A 12,481-nucleotide genomic window follows, 5' to 3' on the forward strand; every position below is an offset into this window, starting at 1 on the left:
CAAATGATAAAAATACGTTTAAAATGAAAAAAACGAAATATATAATATGTGTTTATAATGGGAAAACACACATAAATATATTTATATTTTTTCATACGCAAATGAAAAAAAAGTGTATCTCAGTGTTCACTCGCAAAAAAAAAAAAAAAAAAAAAAAAAAAAATTCAAAATATTTTCTAAAAACACATTCTTTTTTATGAACATAAAAAAGAAAAAGTAGACTTCTGAATTTGTAAACTCTTCTTTATAGCGACTTTACCACTCTATCGCCCTTTTTTTTTTTTTTTTTTTTTTTCTTTTTTCCCCTCTTTTGTTATAACACTAATTAATGCTATAATTTACCAATTTGTTGACTTTTCTTTTCCATTTGGATACGATGTCACATTTCACAACGCACACATTTTTGAGGTACCCCCGAGTGAAAAAGAGATTTTTTTTTTTTTTTTTTCTTTGTACTATTTCCATATTTATGTTTGATTATGCATTCAAAAAGTGTAGGATATGAAATATATATATTTTTTCCTTTATGGTGTAAGCTTTAACAAAACTGTTCCTTTTTTTTTTTTTTTTTTTTTTTTTTATACCCTTAAAGTTATTTTATTATTCGTATACCACATTACACCTTTTATGCTATTTCATTTTTCTCTTGACAAAAAAAAATTTCCCCTCTAATTCGTGCCTTCACAAGAGAGAGAAAAATATTTTTATACAGGAATAAAAATGAGACACGGACGAAAAAGGTAGAAATGAAAGTTGATATAAAAAAGAAAAAATAAATTTACAAATCACAAATCGTTTCAAGAAAGACTGTTGTAGCAGAACAAACAGCACCCATATATTTAGACACTTTGTTTTAAAATATATAAGTAGAAGATATATAATAACTCCCGAAAAATCTTTTCATAAATGATATTTAAAAAAATATATATTTGCTAAAAAAAGAAAAAACAAATCGGATATTTTATTAGCAAGTGTTCATTATCTAAAAAAATATACATTTGCTTATGCATCCACTTATAGTTTCGATTGAAAACGATAAATGAGAGGTATGGTAGTGTGGAGGGATCAGTGGGGCTCCCTTTTTGTTGGGGCTGCAAAACTGTTGAATAAACAAATGGTGTGGCGCTGGTATAATCAAGTTGATCAAATAACCAAATGATCAGTTTATAAAATGATGAATTATCAAATCTGCGCACGTGCATGTGGCACAAAATAATCGAGGTGCACATGTGTTAATGTAAATCTTAATACAAAAAAAAAAAAAAAAAAAAAAAAAAAAAAAGGCGTAAACAACTGGAGGCGAAAAAATGCTCAAAATTTTATAAGGAAAAAAAACGAAAAGAAATAATAATAAAAAATAAAATAAATACATAGGTAGATAGATGGATGGATATAACTATAGATTGAATGTGAGAAAAGAAATCAAATGAATAAGTATTGCAACGTAACTCACAAAAGGGTATGTAGGTATATACCCGTGCGCATAAACACCATGTGGGTTATCTACTAGCACTAACACCTCACAAAAGTATCATCAAATATGAAACGTGATAATTCTTGAAATGATTTGCATGTGCCACAATAGTTTGCATGTGTTTGTCTGAGGGTGATAGGAAAAATTTTTTTTTCAAATATTCCCTTGAAACGTTTTGCACACATTTAAAAACGGTAACTTATGCAAATTTTTTTTTTAAGAAATATATTGGGATGTGTCTGTTGTGTAATTGTATCTTATTTTATGTCGGTATTGAAACTGTGAACTTGTACGGATGGAGTGGATGGGATAATGTATACATGTGTAAACGTGTAAGAAATAAGTTAGACGGGGTAATGAATTTTGTAGGGTCATTTTTCTGTTTCGAGTCCTGTTTTGAGTCCTACTTAAATTAGCCATGTCGGTTCCAATTGTTCCTTTCTCACCTTCATGCCTTGACGTATTTGTACTGAAACTTTTTCAACCTGAGCTTTTTATTGTTGCATTCCTTTGAGTTGTGTTCTAGAATTGCCGATAGGGACATATTTTTCGTGTATTTTACTGATTGCTCAAGTAGGGTGATAATATCACGATTTAATTTGTAAAAGGCATTACTTCTAATTTCAATGGAACACTTCATTTGGTCTCTATAACTCTGCTTAATCCATTTTATTTTGTAATCATATTTTTGACAAAATTTGCATAAAACTAATTCATTATTTTTGTGCACTTTCGAATGCATGTTTCCACAAATGAGATGGTAACTATTGAAGCACTTATCGCACATTGTGAGATTCCCACAACTTCTGCATTTTCTGCATACCTGTCACAGGTTAGACAAGTTTGAGTGATGAATCAATTATGGAAGTATGACAAGTGTGGGAAATAAATCATGTAAAAAAAAAAAAAAAAAAAAAAAAAAAACAATGCAATAATGCTTTATTTTTCTTTTTTTCCATATGCATCATCGTGCAAAAATGCATGTACTTTTTTTTTTTTTTTTTTTTTTTTTTTGCTTACTTCATCATCGGCAAACCCTTTGTCAATCAAATTCCACATTTCATGTTCTGCTCCCACGACGTTGTGCAGGATGTAGCTATACTACTCATTTTAACGGAACAGGATAAGAAAGGTACATGCGAAAAAAAAAAAAAATAAAATAAAATAAATCAATAGTTTATCAAATAAACACGGAAAAGGGCTTCATATAATCAGTTATCGCGGGATGGAGCATAAACGAGAAATATTTTTTATTTATTTTCCTTTCTCTGCTTTAACTGCTCTGTTCTTTCTCCCTCACTGTAACAATTTCACATGTGGTAAAAACACATACCTGCTGTATCCTTCTCAATTGGCCAATTTTTATAAGAGACGGTAAAAACAAGTTGAACGCGTTTATAATATTTTTTTCCCCATCAGAAAAGGATGAAACTAATATTTTCCAAAATTCGCTCATAGCATTAAAAGGCTTAGATTTAAGAGACAGAAACTGATTTTTATGAAAATTCAAATCATAAAAAATCCACGTTGAGAAACATTCCATTAGTCTTAAATTAATGGCATTCGTTTTATTATACTGATATAACGATTTCGTTTCTGTATTTTCTAGGTTCACCATCCAGTCTTGCATCTTTCTATGTAGCTTATTAAAGTTTTCAATCGGGTTAAATATGTCATTGTCTCTTATTTCAATGTCGCTTAAGTCGTTGTCTGTTTCTTCTTTTTTCTTCAAATTATAATTCATGCATTTCGCTGAATTGCATAGGCACTCGAAATTGTTGAACACGAAGTTGTAGCTGTGACGGTCAAGGGAAAGCCGAGTAAGGACATGCAAGTACATGTATATGTGTATGCAAATGTGAATGTGCACATATATATATATATATATATATATATGTATTTTGCATAGAGGCCTATGCCCTACTGCTATCTCCTCACGTGCATGAAAGAAGCATGAGCTCGTCTAGACTCATTCGTATAGCACAGTTATGAGGACTCTACGTCCTACTTTACAAATATGCAATCACACAAACGGTTTTACATATATGTGCACACGTGTGAGTGTATGTGGAGTAATAAGGATAGCCCAAATATTCTCGTCAGCTGATTAAGCGACATACCTGTAGTTGTATGTTATTTCCTCACCAGCAGGAATATCCTGTTGAGCAAAAATTCCTATGCGGTAAAACCCACGAACAATCCATTTCTGAGAAACACTGTTAGGAGAACAAGAGTGATTGACAAATCTTGAAATACTTCCCTTTCTTCTGCTATCAATATGAACATCCCGATTTATCTGAATAGAATACCAATTATACATGTCCGTTTTCTTACTTTCCTCTTGATATGCTTCCATTCTTTCTTCAAATTCTTTTTTTCCAAGTACCTCTCCAACATATTCGCATATGAGTTCTCCGTTCTTTATATCTCGTTTACAAAATACTCCATATCCTGTTCTTTCCGTTTTTCTTATCTGGGAGAAGAAGCAAGCCGGGGAGAGGTAGTGAGCAAGATATGTATATTGTGTAGAGGAAAAAATGAAAAAAAGGATAGGAACACAAACGAATGAGTTAAAAATGGTGAGCAGATGCACAAATGCATAAAGACAGACGTAATAATAATGCAGTGGAGTTCAGACCACATAGAATTCTACAGAGCTCTTGTCCCCGGATAAACAATTATGTGAACAGTTACCTCCAAATCTTTTATAGCGGAATGCTTAAAGGGGCGATTAAAACATTTTTTGTCTTGAATTTGTATTGGCAAATTACACCTATTTCTAGAACATTGTATTTTGCTTAAAGAATTATAACACATAAAGGGATCGCACTCTGTTTGACATAAACATCTATAATCATCTGATTTGCAGGATAACAAATTTTTATTTTGATCACTCAGATAAACGTTCTTTGAAATATATTCAAAATTTAAGTAGGGGCTACATTTTTTCAAAATACTTACATCTATTTTGTATCCATTTTTTGTTATATGTGAAAAATCAGCAAAATCAACTTTACCATTTTTAAACAGTTTTCTCTTTCCCTTTGCAAGATCTTCTTCTACATCTCCATTATTTTCATTCATCTGATTTTTTTTATTTTCTGTATTTAAAAGTAATTTTTCTAATTTCAAATCATTCATACAGTCATCACCTGTATCTATATTAACAACTTCATCTTTACATTTTATGGTATCTCCATTTTTTTTACATATGCATGAACTTGCACTGTTTGCATCTCCGGATTGATTGATTCCATTAAATTGGCACTTCATACATCTGTTTGGGTTGGTGCTAATACAAGGGTTATCTTCCATCCTAAAAGACATTATTTTAATCACATCTGTGTCTTGGTATGCATTATATTCGACACCTTGGGAATTATTAATCACTCTTATACTCTTATTCATTTTATCCTTTTCAACATTTCTAATTCCAGATGCATTTTTTAATTCTTTATACAAAATATTTAATAAATCATTGGATCCCCATTTGATCTTTTCTTCCTCATCTGGGTCTTCTTCTACAGCTTCTTCTTCTTGTGTAAATATTTTTTCCGCATTTTCACATTTCCCCCCACCTTTTCTATTCACAAATTTGTAACGGTCATTCCATGGTGCATTATTTTTTGTCTCTTCATCTGAGATGAGTTCTTCCACTCTTTTGTGTGTTTCATTCAGGATAGTATTATCTATGTTGCTCCTTTTAATCGTATTTTTTTTATTGTTTATTGTTTGCACTAGACTTTTGTTTTCAAATTTGTTTTCTTGAAATTTGGAGATTTGTTTTTCCTTTCCTGTACTAAGCTCATTTTTATTCCCACTCTGGTGCTCACATTTGTCTCTCTTCTTAAACAAAAAGATGACAAAATTAATAAAATCCTCTCTAAAGGTACACAATAGGTTTATGTATTCTTCACACTCTTCACTTATCTGATTTGATTGTATTTCACCTTGTGATAATAACGATTTCTCCATATGCAAAATTCGCTTTACTTTTATGTGTACATAATAATTATATTCTGCAGCACTTTGGAAGTTGTCCTTCGTATATATATGGCAAATTTTGTTTGCAGATAAAAGATCTTTACATATCATTTCCATTTTACAACTGTCTATTTTATTCCATGGGGGTCCAGCTAGGGTTTCTAACTCTGTTTCTTCTTTCTCCTTGAAATTTACATTTCGACATTTGCTGAAAGTACGGGTTATACCATAATTATTTGTAGGATCATTCGCTGCCGTTCCATTCGCTGCCGTTCCATTTGCTGCCACTTCATTTTCTGCCGCTTCATTTGCAGCCCTATCGATTTGATTCTCCTCATTCCTGTTCAATATAAACGAATGGTCTTCCTCATCTATGCCACCTCTGCTGGAGCTGCTCTTAATCAAAGAATTAACATTCTGTGAAATAGTGAAATCTGCGTTGCTTCTGGTGAAATCACTTAAAATATTTATGTCTAAATTGTAATTTTTCAAAATATCAATATCATTAACATTTGATATTTTTCTTTTTTTTGATTTTGTAGATATATCATCATTTCTCCTACATTCATATTCTTTTACCTCTTCACTGATTCTTACATTTTTATTTTCTTCACCACCTTTCATGTCTTTTTGGATCAAAGAAACACGTCCATTTTCATTCGACAAGCATGGGCTCTCTTTATAATTATGGTGGTGTTGTTGCTGCATCAAATTATTTGTGGTACTTTTTTTCACATTCATTTTTGTCACATCTGCTTCTTTATTAATACTTTCATTTTTATCAGCTTCCAAAAGTGTGCTAACCGTATTTTTGTATTCCACAATGGAAAATGTCAAATTGCAAGAAACTACATCATTACAATTGTTCAGTTCTTCTGTTACACAACAATCCTTCCTTTCAGTATCTTTTCTTAAGTAGGAATTGTTGTCTTGTTTTCTCTCTTCTTCTGTTAAATCAAACATTACTTGTTCTTTGTTCCTTTTCTCATGAATAGTAAGTGCATCATCGTTACATGCAGAAACACATTCAGCACCGTTTCTCATTGTCTCATTTTTCTCCACCTGTTTGGATTCATTATGAAAAATAATTCCATTTTTTAAATTGGAATTTATCAATTTTTCCTGTTGTTCCAAATTTTTAACATCTTCGTCTTTACATGGTGACAACATGTTGGAACATTTTCTTTTTTCAGAATTGCTTGTCACAGACTTTTTCAGCTCTTCTCCCAACGGTTTTTTCCTCATTGTATCTGAGACATGTGCAAAATTATCATTTTCATGCATGCGTGGTTCTGCAGATAGTTGGGAATCATTACGGTTGCTATTATTATTACTTCTTTTATTTTTATGATTCACATTGGTTATGTCAGTAGCGTGATCGTTAGAAATTCTGTTAATGCATGACATCTCATTTATTACTCCTTTCTTACTTTCACTTGCTCTTAGTGGAGGGCTTGGTAATTTTTTAAAAGTCTTAAGAAACATTTCCATATGCTTAGTCTTGTAATAATCAATATGGTTGGCGCAGAACATAATTTTCTGTGTATACGATATAATGTAACTATTATTCATACAATGAAGATGAACTGACTTAAAGCATTTTATGCATCTGAAGAGACAATTTCTTCCCTTATTTTTCACTTTTTCCAAATTAATGATATAAAATTCTTTACAAACATAGCATACATGTAAGGGGCAGATGTATTTACTGAGTCTTATATTTTTTGTTCCATTTTTGGACGATTCGTCCATTTTGGCTAGTTCGTTACTATCTAATGAGGTGTTTAAAATGGTAGATTTTCTATCTAAATTTTTCATTTTATCACTATTATCCGTTGTATTTTTTATTATATTTATCCCCTCTTCCTGACTCTTATTTGTATTTACATTAATTAATAAAGTGGAACCATTTTTTTTATTTATTTTTTTATTTAAAGTAGTACATTTCTTTTTTCCCCCACATCTTTTTCTTTTTCTGCAATAGATTCGTTTCTTTTTCCATATTTTCCTATTTGGTGATAATTCCTTATTTACATCATTTGGAGCATCTAACCCTTTGTTTTCATTGCACAATGTGTTAGAAGTTGTCAGATGTGAACAATATTGATATTGTTTCAAACAATCGATGTTTAATAATTGCAAATTTTCAACACATTCAGCATGTAAAAATAAGTTACACAGCGGATAATAACAAGGTATCAACTTGTCATTTGTTGTTATTTCCTTACATAAGGTACAGAAGTTTATGTCATATAAACAGAAAACACAAATGAAATTATTACCTTTTCGTTTAATATGACTTACACATTTTATATGGAAACTTCTACCACATGAAATGTTGCATTTGTACATGTATTCCTTTGCTTCATTATTACTTAAAATATTACTTAAATTAAAAATATTCTGTTCACAATATTCACAAAAATGAAACGTTTTATTATCATCAATTCCTTTTAGGGTGTATTTTCTATAGCATTTTATTACATCTTCATAATAATCTTGTAATAATTTTACTTGTTCCTCTTCGTTTATCGATTCAATTGGGGTCTCATTATTATTCTTCTTCATTTTTACTTTGTTCTTATCACTGTTATGATTATTTTTCAATTTTACTTTCGTTTTATTCCTTCCATTGTGTTTTTCTTCATCTGTTGGTTTCTTTAAATTATTCGATGCTTCTCCCTCCCCATCTTCTTTAATTCCAGATGTTCCCGTGGTTAAGTCACCACTTTGCATGCCTGCATTCAGTATATTGGTACTCAACGTGCACACATTCCTGTTGTAGTTTTTACTAAGCTTGATGTTGTCAATATTGGCATATTTTTTTCCCACGTGTCGCATACTACCTTTTCTACTCACAAGAGAGTTAGCATGATTTATTCGTATACTGTTATTACCATCTTTGGAATCTATTTCTTTCTCTTGATTTGTTATGGAAATGGTATTTTTGTTCGTTAATTTTTTTCTTTCTGTTGAACCATCCATATTATTCCTTTTGACATTATTACTACCGAATTGGTATGATACATTTTCATATTTAGGGTCTTTGCTTATTTGCAACCTCGAACTTTTCTGTGGTACTTTTGTATTCAAGTTCATATGTTTATTATTTTTATTCCAAGAAATTGTTTTGTTTTCATGAATCATGGAATTATTATTCTCATTATTTGTTGAGGGGTTATCATTTTTACTTCTTCTTTCAACATGTGTTTTATTCGAATTCTGGGAAATATTCACATGCTCCAGTAGCATCTTTGAATTATTCATGCACTTTTTAATACTGCTATTGGATGCATTTGTTGTGGTTGATATTTCACTATAATATTTTAAGAGATCCTTTATATCTTCACTCAGAACCAGATTATTTTCCTTGCAGTAGTTTATAATTTCCATGGGAATTTCCTTCTCCTTTTCCATTTGAATAGTTGGCCCCGCTTGACCCCCTCTCTCGACGCACACCTTATTTCCATTGCTATTGCTACTGTCGTTGATACTGCCACTGATGCTGTCATTCATACTGCCACTGATACTTCCACTGATACTTCCACTGATACTGCCAACGATGGTGCCATTCCTGTTACCACTATTGCTTGTGGAACCAGCGTCACTCGGTGAGATCTCCTTCTCATGCGAATGGTTTCTCATGCCGGGAGAAGAATCCACCTTTGAATAATCTAATTTTTTTAAATCATTATGTTTGCTTTTTTTCTTCCTTCTTTTCTGCTGCTCCACACCACTTTTCCTTTCATCTATATTAGATAAGGCCACTGAATGGACGCTATTTTTATCGATATTATTTAAGGAAGATGTGTCTTTTTTTTTTTCGTTTGTCAAATAATATTTTTTATTGCACTTTTGGTTATCTCCTTTCAGATCACTTTCAATAAAATGTACATTTCGTACAGTTTTCTGTGGAACATTACCTTCTTGGTAAGTTTCTTCTGTACCCACATTCGGTGATTTTTCTCTCAATAATTTCTTTTTCGATTGCTTTTCGATAAGACCCTGGTGGTTCATCAATTGCTTTCGATGCATCTTATTGTTAACTACTACCTGATTGTCGCTTCGTTCCTTTAAGCATCTCTCCGGATTGTTCACCTCAGTGTTACTCTTCTCCTTGCTGTTCATCCTTCGGTTGCTAGACGTGTGAATACTTGATTCCTTGCTGTTTCCAACCTTACCATTTATAACTTTATAACTTTTGGGATTCATGTCTTGGGCTTTATTACTAGCCATTTTATTCATCGAAAATTTGTAACTATCATTACTGTTATAATGATCTCCATTATTGTACACATCTTCATATGGATTTGCCATACAACTAGGATGTTTTAAAATGGATGATTTGTTTTCATTTTTAAATGCATTTTTGTTAATATTATTAATATTTTTAATGTAACTTTTGCATATATCAGCTATGTTGGAATAAACATGCTGTTGTTTTTCCCTTAACTTTTCGTTCCCATTTTTGGAGTTATTTTTGTATATAAACATGTCTCCTCCTCCTCCTCTCTTGCTGTTATCATGAAGCATCATATATGCATGCTTATCATCTAATGTCACTGCAGCTTCTTTTTTCCTTTCTCTATACTCACATATTTCATGAATTCCTGTTCTCATACTATGCCTCTCTTCTCTACCCTCTACCACACCACCCACTTCATACTCTTCATCATACCGTTGGGGAAAACGATTGTCATAATGACCATCGTAACCTTCCCCGTAAGTCCTCAGACGTTGCATTCCATAGTGTATATCACAGGGTCTATCATACGATCTTTCATGCGATCTTTCATGCGATCTTTCATGCGATCTTTCATGCGATCTTTCATGCAATCTATCATGCGATCTATCATACGATCTAATGCATGGTCTGTCGTAATTCCTATCATAATTCCTATCGTACGATCTGTCATACGATCTAAGGCAGGGCCTATCACAGGGTCTGTCGTAAGTCCTATCATAATTCCTATCGTACGATCTAATGCAGGGCCTATCACAGGATCTATCGTATGCCCTATTATAAGGAATATCATATGGCCTATCATATGTCCTATCATATAATCTATCATATGATCTATCATAAAGCCTATTATAAGGCCTATTATAAGGCCTATCATACGGCCTATCATACGGCCCAACGTAAGGGCCATCGTAGGCCTTGTAATACTTTCTCTCATACTGCACATCACAAGGTGTCCCATCATCATCTGGCTCAACCATGTACTCTTCCTTCTTAATTTTATACAACAAATCTGCTAAGTTCATTATCTCCATTTCATCAGATGTGGTGTTATTCCTTCTGGTATTGTCGTGCTTTCCATCTCTTTTACTCATTCCAATTTTATTTCCTATTTTAAGGTCACTCACATCGGTCCTATTACTGTAACTATTGTGGAAAAAACTAAAAAGGTTATTTTTCATTAGATCATCAAAATTAATAGATTCCATTTGTTCTATATTTTTCTCTCTAGTGAGTAGCCATTCAATGTTTTTTTGTTCTTCATTTAGTACATTATGTCTGTACAACGTTTTTCTATTGTTATTTTCGAAGTAAGCCATCGATCTAGTGCTTTGCTTGTACGCCCCTCCTTCACCAACAATTAGGTCATTGCCATTTTCCACTCCATCATCAGCAGCTTCCACATCTTCCTCCATACCTTCCACCCCGTCTTCACCACCTTCCACATCTTCCACTACATCTTCAGCATCTTCAGCATCTTCCGCATCTTCAGCATCTTCCGCATCTTCCGCATCTTCCGCATCTTCCGCATCTTCCGCTTCTTCCGCTTCTTCCGCTTCTTCTTCTTCTTCTTCCAGTTTTCCTTTCTTCCCCTTATGATTAACTCCATCTTCTCGAGCAAAACTATTATTATTCACTTGTTCATGGTTTTTTGCAAAACTGTAATTACTGCTGATGCCAATATTTCTCACATTACTACTACCACTGCATCTTTCAGAATATATATTAGCTCCCTGAAATTCCTTATCATGGGGTGCATTTCTCTTATCAAACAACTTGCCTATCGAATTGATAGAATTATTTCTTTCATTTACATCATTCTCTTCGTTATAATTTACAAATGTGTTAACTTGTCTACTTTTTGTTTTATTTTTATATAAATTAGAATTTTCTTTATTGCATATATTGATATTCTTTTGGGAATTTTTGCGTTCCATATTTTTCTCTTCCTTCGTTTCGATACCCAATATGTTTCACAAAAAAAAAAAAAAAAAAAAAAAAAAGAACATTTACTCTTTCTGTCCATAAATTGGAAAGGGCAACAAAAGATAAGAAGCAACCCGAGGGAAGGCTGAGATAGCCGATGAGTATCAAATAAGAAATATTAAAAGACAAATTGGATAGATAAAATCAGGGATTAAATATATAGGTTTAATCAAATTAAAAAAAAAAAAAAAAAAATTAAAATAAATTAATAATTGCGATGTTCCAAATATGGAATAAATCACATTCTTCTTTATTGTCTACCGGGACGTGCAAATGTACCACCCCCATTTATCCCCTTTCATTGGCATGTTGCTTATATGTGCTTATAATTAAACATGAACAAACGCATACATATAAAAGTGTTGAGTCGCATAAAAGACGTGTACAGTTGAATTGGATGATCTTCACGTATATGCAACGATAAGCTTACCAACTTGGTTTGAAAAATTTGCGTTTGCACATGCATTACTTACATTTTAATTTTTCTCAATTTATTCTCAAACTTTTCTCAATTTTTTCTCAAAAAATTTCTACTAATTGTTTATATTTTTCTTCCCTTTAAATGTACATTTTAAAACAAGCCCCCCTTTTTTTTTTTTTTTTGTGGTTCCTATTTTTCCGAAACCACATAAGAAAAAAAAAAAAAAAAGTGCTTATTTTGAATAATTATTTTTATTATATTATTTCCTTCTCTATTTCTTTATTTTTTTTCACTTTTTTATTTCTTTACTTTTTTGTTTTTCCCTCGCTCTTGTACAGAAAAACTGCTTCAAAATAAGCAACGAGAATTGATC

The 12,481-nt window shown here is 31.9% G+C and overlaps 1 protein-coding gene across 1 annotated transcript; it reads right to left on the bottom strand.

Moving 5' to 3' along the window:
- Positions 1-1,922: 1,922 nt before the first annotated feature.
- PGO_123400 (variant-silencing SET protein) lies at positions 1,923-11,638 on the bottom strand (the record flags this gene model as incomplete). Its single annotated transcript, XM_028689130.1, has 5 exons — positions 1,923-2,297; positions 2,495-2,575; positions 2,808-3,270; positions 3,595-3,947; positions 4,169-11,638. 5 exons carry the CDS (start codon positions 11,636-11,638, stop codon positions 1,923-1,925), a joined length of 8,742 nt encoding a protein of 2,913 aa, XP_028544931.1.
- Positions 11,639-12,481: the final 843 nt, after the last annotated feature.

This window comes from Plasmodium gonderi (assembly GCF_002157705.1).
Source record: "Plasmodium gonderi DNA, contig: Chr12, whole genome shotgun sequence".
Lineage (NCBI taxonomy): Eukaryota > Apicomplexa > Aconoidasida > Haemosporida > Plasmodiidae > Plasmodium > Plasmodium gonderi.